This window comes from Gopherus evgoodei, chromosome 22 (assembly GCF_007399415.2).
Source record: "Gopherus evgoodei ecotype Sinaloan lineage chromosome 22, rGopEvg1_v1.p, whole genome shotgun sequence".
NCBI classification, from domain to species: domain Eukaryota; kingdom Metazoa; phylum Chordata; order Testudines; family Testudinidae; genus Gopherus; species Gopherus evgoodei.
The window spans coordinates 530,071-555,343 of record NC_044343.1 but is presented as its reverse complement, the minus strand read 5'-3'; the positions used below and the strand labels follow the sequence as shown (position 1 = coordinate 555,343).

At 45.0% G+C, this 25,273-nt stretch overlaps 2 protein-coding genes across 2 annotated transcripts in view; one reads left to right on the top strand and one right to left on the bottom strand.

Moving 5' to 3' along the window:
- The window catches only part of CPAMD8 (C3 and PZP like alpha-2-macroglobulin domain containing 8), a 139,553-nt gene extending 120,615 nt beyond the window's left edge, over positions 1 to 18,938 (top strand). The window contains exons 47-53 of the mRNA XM_030540055.1: positions 3,315 to 3,389; positions 4,232 to 4,337; positions 4,426 to 4,536; positions 5,337 to 5,549; positions 7,242 to 7,316; positions 14,900 to 15,062; positions 15,380 to 18,938. Coding sequence (XP_030395915.1) covers positions 3,315 to 3,389; positions 4,232 to 4,337; positions 4,426 to 4,536; positions 5,337 to 5,549; positions 7,242 to 7,316; positions 14,900 to 15,062; position 15,380 — 744 coding nt within the window. The 3' untranslated portion in view covers positions 15,381 to 18,938. The remainder of the gene's footprint in view (positions 1 to 3,314; positions 3,390 to 4,231; positions 4,338 to 4,425; positions 4,537 to 5,336; positions 5,550 to 7,241; positions 7,317 to 14,899; positions 15,063 to 15,379) is intronic.
- A 362-nt stretch (positions 18,939 to 19,300) lies between these two features.
- On the bottom strand, positions 19,301 to 24,438 carry F2RL3 (F2R like thrombin or trypsin receptor 3). The gene is made up of 2 exons (XM_030540077.1): positions 23,849 to 24,438; positions 19,301 to 22,482 (listed from the first exon to the last, which is right to left on the bottom strand). Exons 1-2 carry the CDS (start codon positions 23,937 to 23,939, stop codon positions 21,404 to 21,406), a joined length of 1,170 nt encoding a protein of 389 aa, XP_030395937.1. The 5' UTR covers positions 23,940 to 24,438; the 3' UTR covers positions 19,301 to 21,403.
- Positions 24,439 to 25,273: the final 835 nt, after the last annotated feature.

The window sequence follows — 25,273 nt, the reverse complement described above, 5'->3', positions numbered from 1 at the left end:
AGCACCCTCATGCCAATGTCGAGGTGCCGCAGGCCTCCCTTCCAAATGCTGACTTGCATCCTGGGGGACAGAACAGAACAACATGGGGACCATATCCAAGCCGGAGTAGAGAAGGGGTCAAAGACTGACCCACACTGGATGTATTATTAAATGCACATGATGCTTCCCAGATATTAATGTGAGTTTAAATCCCTCCCCTGTCACAGTTGAATGATCTGTCCAACACATTAGGCACAAACAGGCATTTCCCAAGCACTGGGCACACAGGTCTGTCTTTGCTTCCTCCCTATAAACAAATGTGTTTGTGGTGGCCATTCCCATCTCCCCTTTCCCTATATCTGATCTCCCCTGTTCCCAGTGCCCCCAGGGTTTCTGTTAGGGAGGGGAGGCAGTAAAGGATCTCAGTTTACCAATGGTCTGTTGTTTTTTTCGGGGTGGAGGGAGGATTGTGCCCTTTAAGACTCTGGTTCCATAGAGTAACAGAATTTTCTTTCCCCATTGCTTGGGGGGGCGGGGGGAGAGTGAACCCATGAAGCACCCAGAACATGAGTCATCTGTGCTGAGAGGGATTTAACTCCCTGCAGCTCCATCCTCTTGCCTTTGGAAGCAGCATTGCGATTTGCGTAGCTCTTACTGCCCAGGAGCTGATTCAAATTCAACCAGTCTGCAAGTTCTGTGAACCAAACGCTCTGTGGACAGCACTCCTGTCTGGGGAAAAAGTTGTTTGTATGGGAAAAGGTGCTGAGCAGTCCATTCCCAGAGCCCTCTCTGGGGCTGCAGCTGAGTGATTCCCACTGAAGATAATAGGAGTCATGCAGCATGATAGCAGTTTTCAGATATCTAAAAGGGTGTCATCAGGAGGAGGGAGAAAACTTGTTCACCTTAGCCTCCAATGATAGAACAAGAAGCAATGGGCTTAAACTGCAGCAAGGGAGATTTAGGTTGGACGTTAGGAAAAAGTTCCTAACTGTCAGGGTAGTTAAACACTGGAATAGATTGCCTAGGGAAGTTGTGGAATCTCCATCACTGGAGATATTTAAGAGTAGGTTAGATAAATGTCTATCAGGGATGGTCTAGATGGTATTTGGTCCTGCCATGAGGGCAGGGGACTGGACTCGATGACCTCTCGAGGTCCCTTCCAGTCCTAGAGTCTATGAGTCTATGAGCTAGAAGATATAACTCCTTCAGGAGCAGTTTGCAAAGGTCTGTGGCCCAGTCTCCCTTTCTGCAGGTGCAATTTGCACCCACAAAAATGAACTGTAGGTGGAGATCTCAATTCTCACACCTGTAGCACTTGGAGGCATTGCACAGATATGCACTTGCAGTTCAGTTGTGACACAGAATGTGCATGCAAATTGTGCCTACAAAAGGAGGCTGCTCTTTTTAACACATAGCCCCAAATGTGCCTCTCATTTAGACCACTTTATTTGTCATTAGAAACCCAAGACATTCCTATCTCTGTGTTTTCTTGCTGCTCCCACTCTCTCCCCCATCCCATGCACTCACCACCATGTCCTGGGGGCTTTTATAAATCAGGTTTCCTCGTTAGGTGTTTGCATTCATAAGGGAATAGTGTGCACAGAGGGGATTCCCACAGAGCTCTGGGGATGGGGATGGTTAATGAAGAGGCAGCCCCCCTTACTATGTAGCCACAAATCCTCCTAATAGTGCTTGGTGTTGACAAGGTCAGGGGTCACCACAGGCTGGCATATGAAACTTCACAAAAAAAATGCAACTTTAGCTGAGCAGAGCATTTGCCGGTGGCGCCAGTCTCACCGAGCCCTCATAAAAGGGTTGTCTGCAGCCGTCCATAGCTGAGTAATAACAGCCACCACCAGGCCCCTAAAATTATACGGACAAATTAAATTGGCCCTTTCCATATTGTGTGGGACTTAAACACATGTTCCTTTTCTTGTTACAGTAATAGCAGGAAGCTCTGTGCAGGGTTTTACAGCTCTGAGCAGCACACTAAAGAAATTCACAGCTAAAAATATTAGTAGCAGGTTGGGTGAATTACAGTGCATGTGCTTTTAGCCTCACATTGTATCTCTTAACAACTAATAATAATGCCTTGCCCTCCTCTCCATTGGGTGTTAATCCTGGGTTCTCAAAGCACTTTGGGAATAGTATTTTAAGAGTTGTATGAAAAATATTGTTTTCATATCACAAATGGGTCAACAGAGAGGTTAAGAGAGTTGCCTAAAATCACATAGAGCACAGCTGGGAATAGAACCCGAGCATCCAGACTTCTTCTAATCCACTGGACATCACGCCATCTGATGTAGAAATGGTTTTAAAAACCTATAGAATTTAATAGGGAGCAAGAGCCTTTCTATGGACCTTTGAGGTATCCTGTAGCATTCTGTAGTAGTGATATAATTATCTGTTTCTGTGGAATTTGTTCAATAGTCATGTTATTTTCTGAAAATTCTCTTGAACTTTTCCATAAGGATAGTAATCCTGCTGCACTCACAGCACCGGGAGAACAGCTCTGGGGACACTGATGAACACCAGATGAAGTGGATTTCAGGGAGCCAGCACTATAGGTGTGGGTCTTGCTCTGAAATCCCCAGTGTGTGCAGATCATCACAGTACAGTAATTGATGAGCATGTGCAGAATAAGCATAGGTGCCTGACTAAAACAATGTGTACTGTGATTCCCTGTGGCTCCAGAGGTAGAGAAGGTGAATAGTAGGGGCTTGGCCTGACCTCCTTATCTCAAGGGAGGGTGCCAAGGACTTTTTCAGATGGCTGCTCTTTTCAAATGTAAGGATTAATTTTCCTGGCAGAAGAATGTTTTGAGTTGTTTGAGCCAGCAGCAATGGTGGGAGGGGGCCTTTAATACCCAGTGCAGTCCATCAGCATAATTCTCTGGCAGACTGAGGAAGTGTAAACAAGAGACTGCACTAGAGCAAGTGTTTTGGGGTGTCTGGGGTCCTGCGTGAGCCTTGGTACTGAAAATAATTCAGGAGCTACTCAGATTGTGGATGAAATATTAGATGAATTCCTGTGGGGATAAGCATGGCCCCCAGTAACTAGCAAGTGCTGCACCATAACATGTTGCACCTCACAGGACACTTCACACCATAGACAGATCGCATCAGAAAAACACAAACTTAATTTCCTCCTGTGACCCTGATTGCTGCACCACCACCACCTCATCCTCCGAGGTAATTTTCCAACAGAGAGAAGTTGTGTTTTCTTTAGGTTCTGATCAGGTGTTTCCTAAGCACTTTGAAAGCTTTGTTTTTCTATTGACAGCAAAATATTTTCCATAATATGAGTTTATGATAAACCTCTTAATTTCCTTCCAGTTATTAATGAACAAGCAAACTGGATTAAAAAGATACGAAGTTGATGGAAGAAAAATCCTTTTTTATTTTGATGAGGTAATGACTTTGTGTACGACTTTATTATTTTTCTATGTTAGGATAAGGAGGGAGAAATGATCAGTGGATCAGGCTTAAATAAAACAATAATGAATACTTTGGCTTTGGTAGCTCCTTTTAGATGAGGATCTCAGTACAAACTTTAATTGGCAAGCCTCATGAACTCCTTCCGAGGCAGGCAGCCATAATGCCACATTTTTGGCAGTAGACTAAGGCACAAAAGATAGTGGTGACTTGCCCCAGACCATACAGGAGGTCAAAATAGATCCTAGTTCCCTTAGGTTCCAATCCTATGTTTTAACCACAAGATAATCTGACATTAAAGCACCATTAGAATCACCAAAAGGGCTATTTAAAAAAGGACCTTTACTTACAGGTCCATTTGCAATGTGTATTCAGAGTCGGACCTCCAAATCAGTGCACACCTGGGAGAGGGAGGTGGTGTCTTTTCTGCCTTGCTCATAAGCAACAGAATCTTTAACTAAATTCCATTTGCAGAACAGTTTATGACTGATGATGCTGATGCACAAGCCAGAGAATGCAGCTTGGGTTTCAGCTGCCAGGCTGAGTTTGTGTCGCCAACACACTGCCCTCAGTGCAGGATGTGCCTTACACAGAACTCAGCTGGACCTGTATCTTATCTATCTATCTATCTATGCCACACTTGTCTCAGCACAGTAAATAGCTTGGTATTGGAAGGTACCTTGGTTAGTGCAGGTATCTAGCACAGTGAGAGTTGAGTTAAATGGTGCACACTGTATAGCAGTAAGCAGTTGGCTTACTCCACTGACTTATAGAACTGCAGACTATGTTAAACTAAAACTCTTTTGCCCTTTGTGCAGATTCCTAGCCAGTGCATGACCTGTGTAAAATTTCAAGCCTTCAGAGAGTATATAGTTGGGAAAACTGCCCCTGTCCCCATCAAAGTGTATGATTACTATGAGCCAGGTATGTGCTGTTTGTCTTTGGGTTTTGCTAATGCTAAAGCCCTAGCCGCACGGCGTGTTTATAATTTGTCATTCTTGCTGCTCTGTAGCTTTTGAAGCGACTCGTTTCTACAATGTGAGTGAAAACAGCCCCCTGGCTCGGGAGCTCTGTGATGGGCCAACGTGCAATGAGGTGGAAAGCTCAGCCAATCATTGGGTTGGTAAGTTGCAGCAAAGATGAGCTGGCAATCTCTGAAAGCGGAATCCAAAAGGTGTATAGCTTGGGAATTCAGAACTGAGAGAGGAGGCTTTAAAAAGAGGTTTATTTCAATGTCTAGAGGCTTCAGTAGTGGGTAGCTTTTAAGTGCCTGTGATGAGCACAGAAATGACTACAGTAAATCAGACCAATGATGCGTTTAATTTGGTCTTCTGTCACCATCAGTAGCTAGTACATATTGCTTCAGAAGAACAAGTAATGTACAATTATGGAATAATCTTCTAATGAAGGAAGTTTCCTCCCGATCTGTCAGTTATTGGTTGGGTTATGCACTGAAAATGAAGCCTTATGTCCCTTATAATTTTCTTAATCTTTTATCTTAATTGTGGTTGCTGCTATTATTCATTCATATAAACGTTGCGATTTTTTATCATAAGTTCTTTACCTCAATAACAACTTGTGGCAGAGAGTTCCACAAGTTAATTATGTAGCAAGACAGAGTAGTTTCATGTGTCCGCCATGACAATAACTTCTTCCAAGACTACCTGTTTCTTTCTGTCTCATGTGATGCACAAATTGGTGTGTGGGGAGGGGAGTGGGGCAGCTGTACTGTATACAGAGATGAAGTATTACAGCCATTGCTGCTCTTCCAGAGCGGCTGGCCTATTCCCACAGCTTCAGTAAATTCATAAACTCCTGTTGAGAAGCTGAAGGGAAATTTTATTACAGTCTAGGAAGCACAAGGAAAAAAGCAACAAAAATATCCTGTTTCCTCTGCTTCTGATGTTCCTGCTTCCATTTCAGGTTTTGTTCACTCTGGGCCATGCAACAATGTTTTTGGCTGTTTAGAAGATGAGTATTTTGAGCAGTGCATGTGCTCCCGGGACTGTGGCTATGATGGGGAGCCAGTGTGTGGATCAGATGGGATAATTTATCAGAACCATTGCCAGATGGAGGTAGCATCCTGCAGGAATAATACAAGGATAGAGCAGATCGCTATGTCTCAATGTTCTGCCTGTAAGTTCCATTCAGATTTCTGTTCTGGTGTTACAAGTTAGCCAAGGCAGTCCACAACCTCTCCTGAACAAAGTCTGCTGATTAAATTGTCTGTGGACAAGTGGAGGATTTGAACTGTCTCCAAAAGTGAAAAGGTAGCTCCCTGTCCTGCTACACATGAGCTGGTCCTTGCATTCAGTAGAGTTGGCAGTTTCCTGTTGTGGTGAAATATTCACAATTGGGTTTGCATATCTCAAGGACAAAAGAACCAGTCAAAAAGAACCTCAAGAAATTTCAGTGGCTCCTTTTATATTCATCCAGAGTGATGTCTCCAGATATAAATGAGCCCTGTGAGAGATCTCTGAAAGATTTCCCATGTGCTTTCATCAGGTGCAGTGTGGCAATTTGATGAACTGTGCTGGATGCTGGGTAGGGCACTGTGAAAATCGTGGTTTCATGGACTGCACAGAAATCCCCAGATTAGCCCAGTACTGTGATTTGTTCTCCAACAGTGAGGAAGCAGAGACGGATACCCTTGCTTCTACCTCCCCACTGAGGCTACAGCTGCTCATGGGGCGTTAGCAGGCCAGGCCCATGCCAGAGGCAGGCAGGGAAGTGGTGGGTGTGATGGGCAGGTGGGTGTTCTCAACAGTGGGCAGGGCGATGAACGCCACCTGGATGAGCAGAGAGAGCCAACTGTGTGTAGATTCAACCACATGGTGCCATCTGGTCCGGCCCAGTCCTGCCTGGGCAAAGGATCAGGGCTTGGCTCGCTTCACCCTCAGCACTAGCTGCCAACCGCTGCTTCCTGTATGCCCAGCGGGGAGAGCGGGTCAGCACTGACAACATGGAAATTAGGAGCCCTGGCCTGGCCCACTTCACCGTGGCCCCTGCAGGCCTGGAGGAGAGACATAGGGTTACTAACCCTTCAGGATTGTCCTGGAATCTCCAGGAATTAAAGATTAATCATTATGATGAAATCTCCTGGAATATATCCAGTCAGAGTTACCAACCCTAGAGAGACACCACTGTGCCAGCTGGCTAGGAGCTGAGGCGGATCCATCCCACCAGCCCTATCCCCTTGGGGCAGGGCCCCCTCACACCATGGCAATCCCCCCCCCCGTGTGTGTTCTAGCTGGTGGCGGTGCTGAATACTGTTCTGGTTACAGTGTGGGGATTGATTCCAGTCTCAGCTCCTTTCCGGATGGCACTGAGGTGTCTCCCCAAGGGCTGTGAGGGCCACAGCAGGGCAGAGAGGAAGAAGCAGGGGCAACCTGGGCCAGAGCTGAGGACAGAATGAGCCAGGCTCCAATCCCTACCGTGGGCTGGGCTGGGCTGGCACCATGTGGTTCATCTGCACATGCTGAGCTGGCTCATGTTCCTCACCTTGGTTTGTTGGTCAGACATCCTGTTGTCCTCTCTACACTCCATAGGTTAGGGCTGGCCCGCTAAGCGTCCACAAGCAGCCACAGCCTCAGAGAGGAAGCAGAAATGGAAATTTCCACTGCCAACTCCCCTCTGGTGGAAAATTGCAACAGTTCGGGGTGGACTTGGCAGCCATGCATAGTCTGTGAAATTTGAACATTTACCCAGACACTGCCTTCAATTTAAAAAAAATCCAGAACTTTCTCCGCCCTTAATCATGGGGAACTGAAACATTTTCTAGCAGTTCTGTAACCAACATTGTGGCAATTGTATCATTTTCTTTTACAGCCAAGAATTTGCCAGAAGAAAGAGAAACACATTTCCATGCAGTTGAGCTGCCTAGCATTCAGCAAACTCCTGCAGGTATTGTCTTGTCTTTAGATTGATCTAAGACCCCTTTTTCTTTGAGTTTAAAACTGATCACTAAGAATAAGTGACTCAAGTAATTTTTTTGCATTTTGCAAAAAAAAGCAAAAACTAGGTAGAAAATCTGAAAGTTAGAAAAAGCAAGAAGGTAGGAGAATTTAAGCCAAATGAATGCACAAATGCGAGCCTAGCTCTTCTTGTCCCGTTTTGAAAAAATGAACGTGTGCTGTGTGCTCCCTCCAGTGCACATGGGAGCCTGAGATTTGATGGCAGCTAGTTATGTATGGAGAGGGGCAGGTGAATGCCAAACCCTGGGATATGAGGAGCTTGTATTCAGCAGCTGTCATAGCATCTCATTAGCAGTGTTAAACTGAAAACTTCCCATTTGAGATCAGACTGGTGTAGTTTGTCCTAGCAAATGAGTCAGGGGGACTAGGTGCCAGCTGGACCATTTGCAGGAACCCTGCAGATTGCAGCTGAATCAAATTTATCCTTAACTATTCTGTTAAACTTTTCAGATGGCTGCTCTAATCCTGTTATTAAAGCCTCCATCTGGGGTAAATGACCTTAAGTGAAAGGTGAAGGGGAGTGAGAAGGAGCTGCCACTTTACTGGGTTTGAATGAATTGAGGAAGCTGGCTGCTCATTTCAGTTGGTTCTTTTATTTAGGAGAAGTTTTTTTCCCCCCCAAGATTCATATGTCAAACTTGCTCAGGAGTTACAATAAATCTTGTGAGGAAGCATTGGAGGTGGATCAATAAAGTAGTTGTTTCACACCGTTTCTAATAAATAAACAAGACTGGATTTTTCCTGGCTGCTTTCCACTCAACAATTCTTCCTTGGGCTCAAACTCTCCCAGCAAATCAGCAAAACAAATAGTTTCTGTAGAGTCAGAAGTAAATAGACAGAAGCTGTGTCCCCCTCCCTCTTCCATGTTCTCCTGACACTGAGGCTCAGACTAGAATATATGCAGCCCTCTCGTGTTCCCTGCCCTTCCTTCCTCTGCTCAGCAAAAGCTGCTGGGCAGCCTTTCAAAATATATAAACATGGTGGATATTCTGTTTTGAGTGTTCCCACAGGTGACCTCACCTGGGGAGTTGCAAACTGATATAGTCAGTGTGTGTCTTGCTCGCTCTCTCTCTCTCTCTGGATTTTGGTAGTGCATAAATCAATTGATTCTCCATAAGAGTAAGTGAGATGGATGCTTGTGTTTTTCTAAGCTGTGTAAATCTGGTCTGCTCTGTATCTTTCTTCCAATTGCATCTGAATCCTTTAAAACATTCACACAAGGAAAAACCACTGAATCATATTCTATTTAATGGCAAAGAAAAACAACTATGTTAATGGAGAGTTAAGGTTCCTTGATGGTATGTTATTGCCTTGCAGAATACTGAGTTGAGCAAAATTCAGACTTCTGAAAACCAAGAAATGCCCCAATATGCCCCATTAACTCATACCTTTACTCTGATAACCCCACAGTTGCTGAAAGGTACAAGTTCTTCATCTCCTTTCACAGCTCATTTACTCTCACCCACAAGACACCATCTACTGAAGGACAAAAAAGGCGGGTGGGAACATAGCCCCTGCTACCTACCTTTTTTCTGGTCCCTTGGAGCTGGCAGTAGCCAATGGGAATTATTTGCACTCCATGTGCAGTCAGTGTGTTAGTCATACCTACACTAAATGGTGGAGGCAGTGGTTGGGTCTCCTTGGTTTATTTATTTGGCATATGCAAGCCAATCAAGCCAAGCCCAGCATTCTTATCAGCAGTATGAAAGGCACGAAGATCTCTAGGAAGTTGAGTCATTTTGCAGTCCTCAACAATGTGTGTCATGGTTTGTGGCTGCCCACATTGACACAGTGGACTGTGTTGAAAACGCCACCAAAATTCTACTGCAGCACAAATTCAATTTCTGGTACAAAACTGGTTCAGAATCATTGTCTGGAACTTGTTTGATAGGTTGACCGAGTGTTGTGGTAATCCTCGAATTCTGTCTGCTTATTGTATCATCCATTTCTTCAGACTGAGCTGCAACTGGTTACTTTCGGGAGATGCGTCATGAATGCTAATACATTGTCCCTCATCTCGTTGGTAAAGGTGTGTCTGTGATATGAGGACGTGTGGATTACTTTGAGGCATGTAACAGAGCTGTGATTTATGATATGACGAGATATGTTTTGGACTCTGATGCATGTGAGCAGAAGGAAGAGCTGCATGTGTATCTTCGGGATCCAGTATTCTTAATTTCATTGCAGAATTGTCTATGTTATATAATTAGCAGGGGAAGGGGTTTTATTACAAAGAGTATTGTCAGTAGTGAGCTGCGGTGTGAGAGCATTATAAACATTTGTTATCTGCATGAACTCCAGGTAATATGAGTGTAGTTGGTGTCGGGTGAAGCTGTACTAAATAGTGCAGGCAGTAGTTAACTCTGCTTGGTAAAGGTGTGTTTGTGAGATCTGTGGACTACTTTGAGGTGTGTGACAGAGCTATGACTGTGATGAGAGGAGATCTATGTTTTGCATCTTCTTGTATGTGAATAAGGGAAGAAATACTTGTGCACCAGTATGCATCATTTCTTTGCAAAATTTTGTAGAGTATGTCCGTAGCAGGGCACAAGGCTTTTATTACAAAGGATACTGTCAGCAGTGAGGTGAAATATAAAAGGACTCTTATGCTTTAATTATGAGTAAGTGAAAGTGTAGGTTGATATGTTATCCTGTGAGTAAATGTAACAGAGTTGTAAAAGGCTGTGAAGTGGTTCATAAATTGTACCTGTGTGGCATTCTTTCTGGTGAATTGGCCATGTGTGAGAGTGTAAACCAGGATGTGGACCCCCTGAATCTTATAGTCACATTAACCTTTCATACTATGTGCTGTGTACATATTGAGACATTGCTTGAAGGGTGCACCAGGAAGGTGGCATAGGCAACCTTTTTTGTTTTGTTTTTTGTTTTTCCTTTTTATCCTTTAGTAGTGTTAGGTTGTAAAAGAAGATGAAGAGCTTGTACATTTCAGCAACTGTTGGGTTAGTAAAGGTATATGTGTCTACAGGGCAAATTTGGATTACTAATGTTACCCCATGCCACAGTGAGACACACCAAATTTCAAAGTAATCCAAGTAATCATTTAGATTTTAGAGCACTTACAAGAGTTGAGATTTAAAACATCAGATGGTGGGAAACCCTCCAGCTGTTTTTCTGCATTGGTGTATGCAGACTGTAAAAAATGTATATTTTCTTAAATATCATTCTCAATTTGGGTCCCCCAGAGTTTTAGTGAGTGCCTTGCTTTACCTTGGGTAAAACCTGGTGGATTTTGATCCACATCAGTGCAATAGTTTGGCCTCTAACTCAGAGGCAGTGCTAGCTCATTAGGGCCCTAAGCAGGAATATTTTTGGGACCCCTCACCACAACACATCATAAAAAGCAAATAGGCGGCCCCCTTGAGGCCCTAAGAAATTGCTTGGTTTGCTTATGCCCAGTGCTGGCTCTGTTCTAACTCTCCACAAAAAAATCAACCTAGAAACTTTTTTGAAAAATGGCTATATTTTGGGTACTTATATCTCTGCAACTCCTAGATCTAATGACTCCTAGTTTGGGTCACTAGTCATACTCTGCAATCTCCTGAGACAAACCAATTCTAAAAGGATCTAAGCATGTTGATTTTTGGAGGACTTAGAAAGGTTGACCTTTAAACAAAAGTTATGACACAACCTTAACTATAGTGACATTGCTGTGTCACTATACTATTGACCAAGGTACTGCTGGCCACATGGGCTATAGACTAAAGCAAAAGTGGTGGTCTGTTATGCCAGGTGTCTGATTTATTTGAATGTCTAAAATGTGCACCTCTCTGCTCACCATAGGCACAGGTGCATTAAAACACAAACAATTGCATCTGACTGTGTCACAGGATCTCCAGGTGCCTTGGTTATTCCAGTAAGAAGCAGGAAGCTCCTGGAAAGCAGATGCTTCTCTGCACTGAGCTGTCATGGCAGAGCGAACGTTTTAAAATAAAACAAGCTAAATCCTGCTTCAGGAAAAGCAAATAGCATGTGACTCTAAATAATCCACTGGGCTCATCTTAGGTCAGCCAACCAACCACGCATTAACGGACTCAAAGTTCAACAAGTGAATGAATCCCTTCTTATCCCTCCCCAGCCCCCAGTCCCATTTGGGCTCATTGGTTTGTTAGTGATGAAGCATGTGATTGGTTTAAGTCGGCTCAGGTGCTGTGGGGCTCTAGTGCAAGTTCAGATGATCCATGTCTAAATCTGTGATTTCCTAAAGGGATTTAAAACTCCAGGAGCCAAATCAAGTTTCAGGTGGGTAGGGGAGAATGGACTCAGTACAGACTTAATCACCAGGAAGTGCCATTTTATTGCAGAGCTTTGTGGTGTTTATATTATCTGCAGTCCTTATGCATTTGCTGTATCGCTTGCGCAGACTCCATTTGGCCCTGAGTGATAATTTCACTGTTAGCATTTGACTGTGTTACCACAGCGATAGAAACAATGTGACCCAATTCCCTGTCAGCTCATTCGCTGGGGAACTTGGAAATGTACTTGGGCTCACTCAGGCAAAGGTACTCACAGGAGTACAGTCCCATTCACATCAGTGGAATTCCTGATGTGGTAACAGCTGCTTACATGAGTACGATCATCCCCTCAGTAAACCCATCAGCTGCACTACCCCAGCAAATGTGTGGTCTTGAGAAGCCAGAGAATGAGTTCCTGTGCATAACCAGATCCTGTCTTGTGTAGTAACTGTCCCAAGCCATGGAGCTGATGCTAGTGATATGATAGGACCAAGGTTGTTGTTCTGCTATGTTTTAGAAAAGAAATGTGTTTGCAGACTGGCACATATGAATAGATGGATCATCCCTGCCTCACAGATATTTTCTCTTATGTTGGAGAAAATTGCAAGAATTGTCTGGGGTAGGCATTAGGGAATGACATTCACACTTGAATCACCTTACTTCCCTCAGGGAACTGCTGACAAATTGGACAGTAGGAAGAAAATCTAAATGAACAGCATGGATCCACCAAGACCCACCTAACCTTCCATGCTCCATTAGTGTGTCCTGTCCCTCAGCTCCCTGCCATATACTCTTTTATTTTAAAATGTAATCTCTTTGCAGCAGGGTCGTTGTTGCAAACCTGGCTGTAAGTACCTAGCATCCATTTCTGGCTGACTGGTTTGTCTACGTTGCTTGTCACATTGATGTAAGTAACAAGGGTAGTTCTGTGAGTCCCAGGGGTCCCCTGCCTCTGCAGCTCTGACCCTCCTTCTGCTGGAGCTGGGCTGTCTGGGGCTGCTTCCAAAGCCCACTGATGCCGCTGTAAAACCTCCCAGCCCCAGGTGCTGAAGACACTGCCTCCCAGCCAGCTCCAGAGTTCAGGAATGAAGTCCACTCCCGATGGAGCCACACCATGACACCAGCTGGCTGGAACATTCTTTGCAGGAGCACTAACTGGTTAGGATTGATTGGGTTGGCCAGGGGCCATTTTTTACTTTCATCCCATCAGTGTGCAGCAAACATTGGCTGAGGCACAAACATTTGGAGATGGGGGAGCACTTTGTGTGTAACAGGAAACATTGGCCTTTCATCTTTGCTTTGAATTGAATGTTGCATTCCTAGGAGGAGTGAGTACTGTGATCTTAATTCCATCTCTGGTGAACAGCACTCATCTATTCATAGAACGATCTCATGATCTGGCAGGTTCTCCTATGGAGGAGGCCAAGAAAGAGTGAGCATGGAGACTGATTCTCCTTTCAGGGAAGTGGTCCCTTGCCTTTGGGCTGAGCATGCTGCTGGGAGGGTGTGGAAGGTGGTAGGAAAAGGCCTTCAAGATTGTTATTTCTGGAGTACAAACATTTTTCAAAGGCCTTGGAGAGGGTTCCCATTAAATAAAACAAAATATTACGTTGGGATTCTCCCTCCCTGCACAAGTGGAATAAATTGAGCAGTTTGCTTGGGTTTGTATTGGAGTAGTCACATAGTGAAGCCAGTAGGGAGGCTAAGCAACTCGGTCCAGACTGCAGCAGAAAGGAGCAGCTCTGGAAATAAGGACATGTTATATCCTGGGATGTTTTCAGTTGTCTGCCTCAGCAGTGCTCTTACCCTCTGGACACCTTGCAGGTCACCCAGATTAGATAATGATAGCCTGCTCTGTATGGGAAACGTGCTGAGTGAGTGACCGTTCCCAAACGAGAGTCTGCTATCTAGGATAGGGTAGAGGGAACATCCCAGTCCCATTCCTGAAGGTTCCATCCCTTTCTTATCCTTTGGTAGCTCTTCTGTAGCTTGTCAGTCAGCTGAAATAGAGAGTCTTACCCTAGCTACACATGCCCCACTCCAGCTAGTTACTAGGTCAATGGGACAGTCCTGAGCGAGGGACGAGCTCCAGCAGCACTACCTGCTACGATCAATCCAAAATCTGTGATCTGATTGGCTGACAGGCAATCCAGATCCATAAACCAATCTCCGTAGGAACTTGAACAAAGTATATTGCTCTAACACTGACTGTAAGCTGACTTAGTACTTGTTTTTATTGGTAATGATACTTAAAACTGTAACTTTCATCTAATAATCTCGAAGCATCTTACACAGCTGGGTCAGTATTCTTCTCCACATTTTACCAGTGCAGAAACTGAGGCACAGAGAGGGGGGAAGTGACTTGCTCAGAATCACATGGATAGTCAATAGGAGAGCTGGCTACAGAACCATGGGACCCTGAGTCCCATTCCTTGGTCCTAACCAATAGATCAGGCCATATCTCTACTTAATTTTATAATAGTTTTCAGAAGATAAAACTCCCTGATTCAGCCATTGAAGCTTCTGCCGTTGCCCCATACATGTGAGAAGATGCTGGGTCAAATCCCATTTATTGAATTGTGTGGGGATTGCGCCTTTCTCCTCCTCTTTTCCCTATGATGGAGCAGTATCTTCAGTCTGGAGGCCTGGGAACTGCAGGGAGCGGAGATGTATCTGAAACAAGAACTTTCAACTTCAAAAAAATTTGTAATTAAGTAACTTGAAATGAACTTTTTTAAACAAACACCTGCTTCTTTCTGCAGGATCTGCATGCCCTCACAGAATGAGCACCTTACACACAATGTGCGTATGCCATCTCATCCTCATCCCACCCCAGCCTACACACAGCCAACAATAAACACAAATAGCTTTAATGTTTTTTTTAAATTAAAAAGCAGTTTTTCCAAGCTTTCTTTATTTTCCCCAATATTCAAATCTCAAAGGAGGAAATATAGAAAATCCTGATGCAGTGCAGTTCTACCGTTTATAGTCTGGGATTGAACCATTTAATGGCCTGTGTGCTGTAACATAGGCCCAGATGTGTGCAGGGCTGTCAGCATACACTTACCCCTCTGCTGGTGAGAGATATGAGGTGTTCGGCTCCCCTGACTGACCAACATGCTTCCTCTCATGTCTTACCCCACTCCCCACATCATATTCTGCTGAGAAGCAGAAGTGCTGTGTGTGGCAGGCTCCCTTTGGCTAAAGCATATCCTGCAAGAGTGTCCGTCTGAGGCTCTTCTTATTTCCTTTCAACCAGAGGAAGGCCCTGCGCTCCAGTCAGACCTGTCCTACTACTCTTACGAGTACGACCCTTATGCTTCTGAAGCTGACATCTTTGAGGTTGCAGCAGAGCTGACAACAGCAAGCAGCACACTGAGAGAAGTGGACAAGATTCAGGAAGTGGTGACTACAGTAGAATGGTGAGAGAGAGATGTGAGGGGGAGGTTCTGTTTTTTTAATCAAGTTCTGATATCGTATAACATGACTGTGGGTCTAGAGTGAGTGTGAATAATGCAGATGCGGCATACTGATAATCACTCTGCTAATTGCCTTGGCTGGGGACCAGCTGCAGGTCAGCCTAGTGTTGGGATGGCAGCTGGGACCTGCATGCCTGGAAGTGTCAGTTCCTAACATAAATTGTAAATTCAAAAGGACTTTTTAAGCTTGTCCCTGCCTAGCCCCACCACTGCTGCAGAGTTGGAAATGACTTCTCTTCATTATATGCTCTCTTCAACAGAAATAAATAATTTAAAATAAAAAGAAGAGGCTCAGAATCCACTCCTGTACGAGTTTGTTCCTACAGATGACCTGCTGCAGAACAGAAACCAAATGATGACTACTTCCTGATACCCTCAGAATTGTAGGCTTTGCCTCCTCATGGGGGGCAGGAGCTCCAACAGGGTGCTCAGCATTATTTTTCTATCAATTTTCCTGCCTTTTGTGCATCACCTTAGGAGTTATTTCAAGGATGGGAGACCAGTGTGCTGCCCCAGTGTAGGCGAGGAGAACGGGCTGGAATTCAAACCCTTAGACCACTTCAAAGTATGTTACAAGGATCCTGCAACACCATTTCCGAGCTACACTGAGTCCAGACCTCTGTGCTCAGCTGAGTTGCTGTTTGAGGAGAGATGGCTGAGGAGTTTTCTTTAAAAATAATAAGAGCCGTGTATTTTAGCTCAGTATGCCACAGCAAAGGTTTAACATCCCCAGCCCACCACCCCCCTGCCACCCACTGCACCAGCGGCATATTGCCCTGCAGAAAGGAAAGTTAATTGTTCATCAGACTTGATGGGGGGCATTCTCCAAAAGAAGTGAAATCGTCTGTGAACTCCACAGGAGTTAAAAGCCTAACAGTCCAGGACATGGCCGCAGACTCTGCCTGGGAAGAATGCCCACAATAGAGGTGATTAGGATCAAGTTGCTGAACTCCATTCATGCTGGAATAAGTACTTCCAAATGCAGCCTGCAGCTTTCTACCCTTTGCCTTCTGATTACTCTCTCCTTATAACTTCAGCATGAGAATAAGAGAGACCTACGGCCATGGTGTTCTCAGTGCTTGCCTGATTTCACCAGCCATTTCTACTCTTCTTCCACGAGGATCCCAGTGCAATGGATGTTCTCGATGTAAATTTTTGTGCACAGTCTGTATGGCCCTTGGGCTGCTGGGCAGATGCAGACCCCTCCTCTTTGCCATAGAGTTTTGGCTCCTGTCTTCTAAACTGCCCTAAGCAATGACAGCTGGGATCTAAGCAATGCATTTTGCAGTGAAATGAAGAGCAAAAGCTGTCAGTTTCCGAAGTGCAGGAGCAGAGACATTTTGGGTCTCTCTTCCTGCTTTGAAGGAGTTTTGTGCATCCACCTGTTGCAGAATAGTCTTAAGTGTTTCCTCTCCCCACTTCCATCCTCCCCGCAGCACAAAGTGGGGTGTCAATCCACATGGAGAGTGTTTGTTCATTAAAGGAAACAAGAAAAAGCCCAATTCAGTTCACTTTTAGGGCTTGTGTACAGAGGGAAATTGGCCAGAATGGCTACTGTGAAATAGCTTCCTTTGTGGACACTCTGTTCCAGAATAATTTGGGCACTTTGAGTGCACTGATTATTCCAGAATAAAGTGATTTTATTTTGGAATAGTGTCCATGCAGGGAGCTATTCCATAAAAGCTATTCTGGCCAATTTCCCCATGTAATCAAGCCCTGAATTCCATTTTTCAAGTACTGGTTCCAGCCAGAGTGCTGAGCAAGAGAAAGATTCCTTAGCTGTGGTGGCTCCTAAATTGCCGGTGTCAGTCTCTTAGGCTAAGGTTGAGTAGTTGCTCCAGCCTTCCCAAATATATGTGATATGATGGAAGACCTGAGCTTACAGCTCAGTTCCTGAAATGCCCATAAGTTCCAGACTATCTCTGCTGACTAGTTTTCAAATCCCTCCTTCCCCTGCTGATCTGAACTCTTTTCTCTCAGGATCCTAACATGACCTGCGTGTGTGTATGTCCTGCTTCTCAATAGAGATTTTAATGTGTGTGAATGGACCACATCCTAACTCTGCCCCACAGCACAGCAGAAGCGCCAGCTGCTCTATTCCTGCCTAGCAGGTAAACAAATGCCTTCAGACTAAATTCCATCTCTGTGTTGGCACTGCCTGCAGCAAGCAATTGGCCTGGCAAGCACTGGCTATTGTGTACACATGGCAGCATAAGTCAATATTTATTCCCTGAGTTAATAACAAGCCTAGTGCAAGCTACAGTGAGAGGCATTTTCTTTTTTTAAAAACATCAGGACTCCACAATACAACCCTGCTGTTTGCTGGCACCAGCCTCAACTCTCAGTAAGGCCTGAAGGCTTGAAGAGTGGGACATGAACTGTCACCTTAATAACATGGCTGTGATCCAGCTTCTTGGCCCTCCACCCCTTGTGCTTGGGCAAGTCTCCATGTGACTGGGGCCAGGCTCCTTGGCCTCCTGTAGCTGGGAGCTCTGATCCTCATGCCTGGCTGCAAGGTCCCCAGCCTTTTTCTCTCTCCCTTTGCTTCCTGACTTGTTGGTGTCATTGTCTCATTAGATTAAGTGTTTTATGTATTTTTTGTTTGTTTGTTTTAGTTGATTAATTATAATTATATGCTGATTAATCCCAAACCACATGCACCTTCTTTAGGCAGGCAGAGCTGGTGTGGACCCAGCACACAAGAGGGTAGAGATGGATGAATTCCCCCAAGCTTTGGCCAAATACAGAGCAAGCTCCCATCACTTCCCTGGTTCTGCTAACTGTAAAGTAGCAGTTTAGTATTCAAAAAAGCCTCTCTGCTATTACCCAGAGCAGGAGGGTGGGATCTGCTGGCACTGCCCTTACCCACTGCCCATTACTACTATGCCCATCACTAGAGGAGCTCTGGGTGTGGCCAGCACCTTGACCGTCATCCAGCAGGAAAGTGAACACTATCTCAGTTTTATCACTGGAGGAACAAGCACAAAGAGGTTGAGACTCCTTGAAAGTTTGTGGCAGAGCTGGGATTAAAATTCAGGTCTCTTGCTTGCACGTTCCCTTCTCTAACTAGCAGCCAGGGCTGCTTCCTGTATTCCAGTTATTGTGCTAGGATTCACCATTCCCTGGTACCCTTAAGGCTAGAGAGCTCTTCTAGGTTAGTAGCGACCCTATGCATCGTCTTCTGTCCAGAACACTTCTTGTGTCCTTGGCACCTGCCATCCGTTTGCTTTTTCCACCCCAAGGGTAGAACTTCCTTTGATCCTGAGGACATGCTGGCAAGGCTGTAATCTATCTCCCCCACAGCCAACTTCTTGCGGCAGTTAAACAGGCTGTTTATTTAAGGAACCAAGGAAAGAAACATACAAATACAGAAAAGCAGCTGCTACTTCTACACCCCACCCCACCCCACCCCCCCAGCAATGATGAGGCAGGAAGGCCTTATACTCACAGGTAGGTGCTGCTGGGAGTAATTTTATGATTGGAGTCCATGTTTGCCCCAGTTGAAGGCCCAGCTATTGTGCACACTTGCATTCTCCATTTCCCAGACTCACTGTCCCCATTTTCTGTTATCCTAATACTCTTATCAAGGCAAATTAAATTCTTGTCTTTCCCTCCCTCATCAAAGAGTGTTCCAGTACATGTTCCATCTGGGAATATGTCTCCTGTAAGCCACCAAGCCCAGGGTAGGGGCTTCACACTCTTCATTCACAGGCTTATACCCAGTGTCGACTCCGTGGCTTCTCGGTCACACACCTGTCTCTGAGAGGGCTAAGAGGACAGAGCACTGAGGGTCCACACCATCTGCATTGTCAGGATCAACTCCTCAATGCTATTTGGGGGAAAAGAGAGAGATTTTTAGCCCAGCAAAAAAACAGGGTGGGTGACTGAGAATGAAAGAGGGCAGACAAGCAGTGGGGTTTCCTTTGGGCTTTGGGATTTTGGCAATTTGGAACCATTTCTCTCATGCTTAGAGACAGTCTTCTCCTTTCCTCTGACAATGATTCAACATGAAGGGGAGAGAAACTCCAGTGAGTCTGTGAGATACAGAAGCACCTGTTTATACCAAGGTACTTTGCTAATTAGACTTGATAGCTCTCTCTAGTTATTGGTGATTTTGCTTGTAATCCCTCCATTAAAATTAGTATTTATATCTGTAACGGTACATGAATATTATCAGGAGCAATCATTACCATGGTATTTATTTTAAAGCAAAAATTATTTTGTTCTTTCTTGTCCACACATTCCTCCTTCCCCCTTCTTGATCAGCCTCAACAGACAACAAATAGAAAAAGATTCAACCAACTTAAAAATTAAGTTGAAAAGAACAGCACTTGCTTTGCTGACATTGATTCTTTAATGCGCAATAATCTGGGTTTCATTATTGTGAGTAGATTGTCAATTTAAAAATACATCTGTCAACTTAATGTTAAAAAAAACCCTTCTGCTCAGTTTTGTTTTCTCATGTGTGCTATTTCTGGTGGAGTGACGATGGCCCTGGTTCTTGGCCTAACTCCATCATATCTCTCCTGCGTTCAGCAGCTGGTATTTTCTCAGCATTCAGAGTATTGCACCTATAGGAAATAGGCTGTAGTTTTTCACCAAGAATATTTTTTTAAAAACCCACAAAACCCAGCTTTGTGAACATTTTTGTTTTCTTCGCACAAATGTTAGTATGAATCCAGAAAAGGGGTTGTTTTAGACACTGATGAATATTTTATTAAAAACTGATTTCTAAAACAATTCTGTCTTCCTCTCCTCTCTACTAACATCTGCCTCGTAATACTATGGGGGAGCATACTGCAGGGCTGTGGCTCTAAGCTTTCTCTAACCTACCAGTTATATTGTTGCACAGCACTGAGAGGGCAACAGTAATACACAAATCAGCAGAATCAAAGTATTAACAGTTCTAAGGAGTTTCTGGTGTCCCATCCATTTCTGCTTCATTGTTTGTTTGCCAGGAAGTACCTTCAATTTTGTTTTGAGGGATACAGTGGCTGTAAATTGTCACATTTGCAACACATTCCTGAATCCAGCTGCAGGCATGGTCAGCTATTTTAGTGGGTGTGGTGGGGAGGTTGGGTCTCAACAGAGGTTACACAAAAGTGTGAGATTCCAGCGTAGGAGTTTTCAATGCTTCATTAATATCCTGTCTTGAAGAGACATGAAAATCCTTTTTCCTGGGCACAAGCCTGGCTCCCTTCATAACAGAGGCTCTCTTCATAAGAGAGGCAGTTCACTTCAAAGAAATAACGAGTGCTGAATAGCAGAGCATTTTGCGTAAAGGGAATGGGTGGATATTGTTTGTACATTTCTTACCAGCAATGGGCTGAGGATTTGCGAAGAAGAATGTCAGAGAAGCTGACATTTCACCTCATTCACATAGAATAATTAGCACGAAACAATGCATCTCACATGAGGATCTCACTGCGTTTTACAAACATTAATTAATTTAGCCTTATAAGTATCCTTTCCGTTTTACAGCTAGGGATACTGAGGTGCAAGGAGAGCAAATTACTTATTCGAGGGCACAGAGCATATCAGTGGAAGAGAGAGAGGAAGGAATAGAATCCAGGAGTCCTGACTCCCACTTTCTCTCTCACTCTATAAACTCTAAAACTCTTTCTCTACTTCCCCTAAATTTACTTCTTTTTGCTGAAATAGGGATAAAATTGACCTTGCTAGGAACAGGAGACTCTGGCATTTCCATGAATGAGGGTTTACCAAGTCAGATAAGAAGATTCTAACTGCCTGCGTATGGACACATGGTGTGTGCAGAGCAACTACCTGACACGCCAGCCAAATGGCTTTGTGCACAAGACGTGTGGGCTCAGAGGCTGAGACCAGTGTGTGGATAGCTGTAAGTTGCCCTCCCCTGTCAGTTTGCTCAGGCAGGTTTTAATATTGGGCAAATGCATTCCCAAGCTTCCACTTTTCCCTCAAATGCTCTAGGTTCCTTCCCCCAGCAAGCTCTGCTATTATATGGAGAGTCGACTATACCTGTAACACCCAGTGAGCATAGTAAGGGGGCAGAGCAGCTGTATTGGAAGTCATATGTGCTGTCCCTGTTACAGGCTAGTATTCATACAATGGTCACCATCAAAATTTGGGCTCCAAGCCTCTTAGGAGTTCGTAAGGCCCTGATGAATTCAGTCTTAAGAATCTGTCTCCTTCACCTCCCTGCCAGCATTAGCTTCCTACCTAGACTATACCTCAGAGCTCTAATCTGTGTCCGAACCTCAGCCCTGGAGTGAGCAGATATCATGGGAATGAAGGGTGCCAGCACCTCACACCAGGGACTGTGAGTGGGAGCTCTTCTGAGGGAGAGTCTCTTTAGAGGTTTTCAGCGATGTGATGGTTCGCTTGCTGTGGCTGAAAATTCTCCGCCTCACCTTGTCTCTGAAGTCCTCAGAGACATAGTAGTATACGAAGGGGTCAACACAGCTGTTGAAGCTGCTGAGGGCCAGGCTCACCATGTAGCTGATGTACAAGTCCCCATAGAGCTTGGAGCAGTTGCTGGAATAGTGAACAAGGAGAAGGATGTTGCTGGGTGTGTAGAACACCACGACTGTGAGCAGCACAAGGACCGTGAGCTTCATGGCATATGTGTACCTCTCTCCACTGCCCAGCAGGATCCACAGCACTGAGCAGTGGCTAAACACCATCACCACTAAGGGGACAAGGAAGCAGCAGACGATCAAGCACACAAAGTAGTAGTAGTAGTACTCAGCATCCTCATGCCTGGGGAGAACATCATGACAGAGAGTGATGTTTGTCTTATCCAGGGGGTAGGACTGCTGCAAGAGGATCAAGGGCAAGGTGAAGATGGCAGTGATGAGCCAGACACTGAGGCAGGTGCAGGCGGCAAAGCCTGGGCTGCGAAAAGAGCGGGAGAAGAAAGGGTGCACTGCAGCCAAGTACCGGTCAACACTGATGCACATGAGCAGTAGCACAGAACAGTACATGTTCCCATAGAAGAAGGCAGTGGTGAGCCGGCACAGGCCCTCCCCAAAGGGCCAATGGTTCCCCAGGAAGTAATAGGAGATCTTAAAAGGTAGCACCAGCACCAGGAGCAGGTCAGCTGCAGCCAGGTTCATCAGGAAGATAGTGGAGGTCAGCTTCTCAATCCTAGTTGCTAGAACCCAGAGGGCCAGCCCATTGGCTGGCAGCCCCACCAGGAACACGGCAGTGTAGAGCCAGGGGATGAGCCACACTGTCACTGCACTGCTCAGCTGAGAGCGAGAGTCCTCATGGATGGACAGGTAGGTGATGTTGCCACGAGTCACCTTCTCTCCTGGAATGGCCCGGGGACACAGTGTGTTTGCTGATGTAACCACTTGCTCGTTGGTGCTGTTCTGGGAGTAATCTAGTGGTACAAACATAGTCTGTTACTGTTCATGCAGGGCCCAGTGTGCTTGTACTTTGTAAGCAGGGCTGGTGACAAGGTTCCTGCCCCAGTGCTCCCATGGATTTGCATTCTAACAAGACAGTGTGCCCACCACAGGGTGTGGGGTCTTGGAAGCAGCATGGATATTATTCATTGCAAATACTCCATTGTCTGGTTCTGTAATTAGTTGGAACCCCTTAGTAAAACAAAACAAACCCCAACTGGCAAGTCTCCCTATTTCAGGGCTGAACATGACGGTCTAAGGCTTAGAGGAGGTTCTGATGAAGTTTGCCCAGCTACTTCACAGCAGGACAACCATGCTAATGCTAAGGTGAGCTCGGGGGTTGTGGGGAGGGAGTTTAATATAATGAATTCCAATCAGAAGAATTTAAGGTCTCTGGCTGTCATGTGACCTACCATAGGCAGAAAATGTAACTGGTGCGCAAATTAACTAAACAGCAGAAGCAAAAGTGCAAAGGACCACCTCATAACACAGATAATTTTATCTCATTTTGAGAAAGTTCTAGTTCCTTCCAGCAGCTCCTGTGCCTTCTCTCTAGGGCCCAGTTACTTTGATCAGCCATTGTCACAAGTCCAAGGACCCACACAATTCCTTGGAGTCATGCTGTTTCTCACAGCTCATGATACTTCTGCACTGCTGCTCATGTCTAGCTATTGGTTACTGGGGACTGAGCACCACAGAGCACTGGGATCTGCCACTCAGGGGATACAGGTGACACAGATTGAGTCAGCCAGAAGTAATTCCATCGATGGCAAATTCCAGCAGTCCATATTGGGCTCTTTGTCAAAGGCAGAGATGTGTCTCTCCCAGTTGTTGATCTTTGATTTGTGCTCAGAATCCTGACCTCACCTCTATGAAATCAAATCAGTTCCCAGTGGCAGCTGATGGTACTCTGTGCCACTGAACAGCTTTGGCTGGAGTCCAATACCAGGTTGTGAGCTTCTTGCACCGAGGCTGATGTCCATACAGCGCGCAGCTTCTGCAGAGCTATTCCTGAACCTATGCCATGAGCAGTACTGCCCCCACATTAAACAGCGGGGTCAGAAGAAGAACAAGGGGCAGGAGCTGCTCCTCAGACAAGGCTAAAGCTCCACAACTGCCTTTTGGGTTTCTCCAGTTTCTCTCTTGTTCCCCCTGACTATAATTCCTCCCCACTTTTCCCTCCCTCAGCAAACACCTTAGCATGTTTGCCCATCACTGCTGCTTTTGTCCTCTGCCTTCACAGAAAGTGCTTGCTTGGGAGCCACAGAAAGATGCCAGGGAGCAAAGGGAGTCCCCTTACTGTGCAGTAAGATTTTCACCCCAAAATGCCCACTCACTCACCATCATAGTCCGGACTTGCCAAGCAGAGTCCCCAGAGACTACACCACAGTACAAGCCTGTATGCTAGAAATGCACACCAGGAGATCTCCATGCTGTGAAAGGAGCCTGTGAGGTGCTGCTCTGTTCAGAGCTGCCTGGGGAAGGCAGTATTAATAGCCCTGACTATTAATTTCCTGTTCCCAGCCCTTAACTCACGGAAACACTAGGCTGGGGCTCCACTGACTCTTCCTGCAGAAAAAAGAACAAAGGATATTGAGAGCTGCCAAAACACTCCATCTGGGTCAGGCCATGTGACGGTTCTTGGGTTTCCAAGACTGAGAGTCACATTGTTACCCCCTTCCACCAGCTTGTGCTTAGCTGGATGTCAGTTCCTTAACACCACCTGTCTGTTAGCCACTCAAGCACACACTCCTAGGCTATGCCAGCCCTTACTTTGCCTTGCAGGTTAACAATGGGTCTGCCCTTTGTCTAGCCCCTTATCCACTGAACACTACAGAGATACCAGTTCTGCTGTTTCTAAAGGAACAGCACACACCAACTTGTAAAACTCAGCTCTGTACCAGCACTTTGGTTAACATTGCAGCATGGAGCTATATTTACTGTGAAAACAAGGATGTTTATTATCAAAGTCAAGAGATTCAGGTTATAGAGACTAAGGATATTGGAAACAAATGGTTACATTTAAAATAAAATCATAACATTTTCTAGGGACTAAACCTAAGAAACAGGTTAATCTCTTGTCTAAAGAAGTTTTATCTCACCCAAAGTTTTCATCTGGGTTGGCTGAGATCCCATTTCCATTAATGTAATTGTGCTGTCTGTTTACCTCCTACCTGTAGGATGAGAGGAGGGCCTCTTCTTTGCCTTCTACATATTCCTCTCCAAAGTTCATTGTCTTTGCACACAGCCAGGATAACTACACTTGGCTTGTTTTTTCCTGTGTGCTGCCTCCCTGTTGACATCACATCTCTTTGTTGATTTGCTACATAAATAGGCATTCATTGTGTTAGTTTACAGTGCTTAACTTACATTCTATCAAAGAGACAGATGCATAAACATCTCTTGTGTGACAGAAATATGTTTTATACTTTGGCTGGTGATTGATACCTTGATGCATATTTTTAGTATATATATACATAACTTCTTATGTTGGATGTATTTATATCTTTTACAATGAAATTACTAACCAATGTGATCCTTCCCCTTTCATTTGAGACCTCACATGACATTCTTTGGTAAACTAGAATGTACACACCAGGCTCATCAGATTCCTGTAACTGCCTTGCCAGATGGCATTAAGGGGTTCTTGGGTCACAGCCCATGTCTGTGTCCAATGGTCTGTCTCATTGTGCTGTGTAGTCTAAGCACAGAGTCATTTCTGATGTCAGCAAAAGGATACAGACAGACTCACGGCTGGAGATTTCC

What these genes read in the sequence shown, in the direction of transcription:
- F2RL3 (XM_030540077.1), bottom strand. Translation starts at nt 23,939, where the DNA reads ATGGAGATCTCCTGGTGTGCATTTCTAGCATACAGGCTTGTACTGTGG. An exon ending in GGCAAGTCCGGACTATGATG is followed by an intron (nt 22,483 to 23,848) that starts GTGAGTGAGTGG and finishes TTGTACCACTAG; the next exon opens with ATTACTCCCAGAACAGCACC.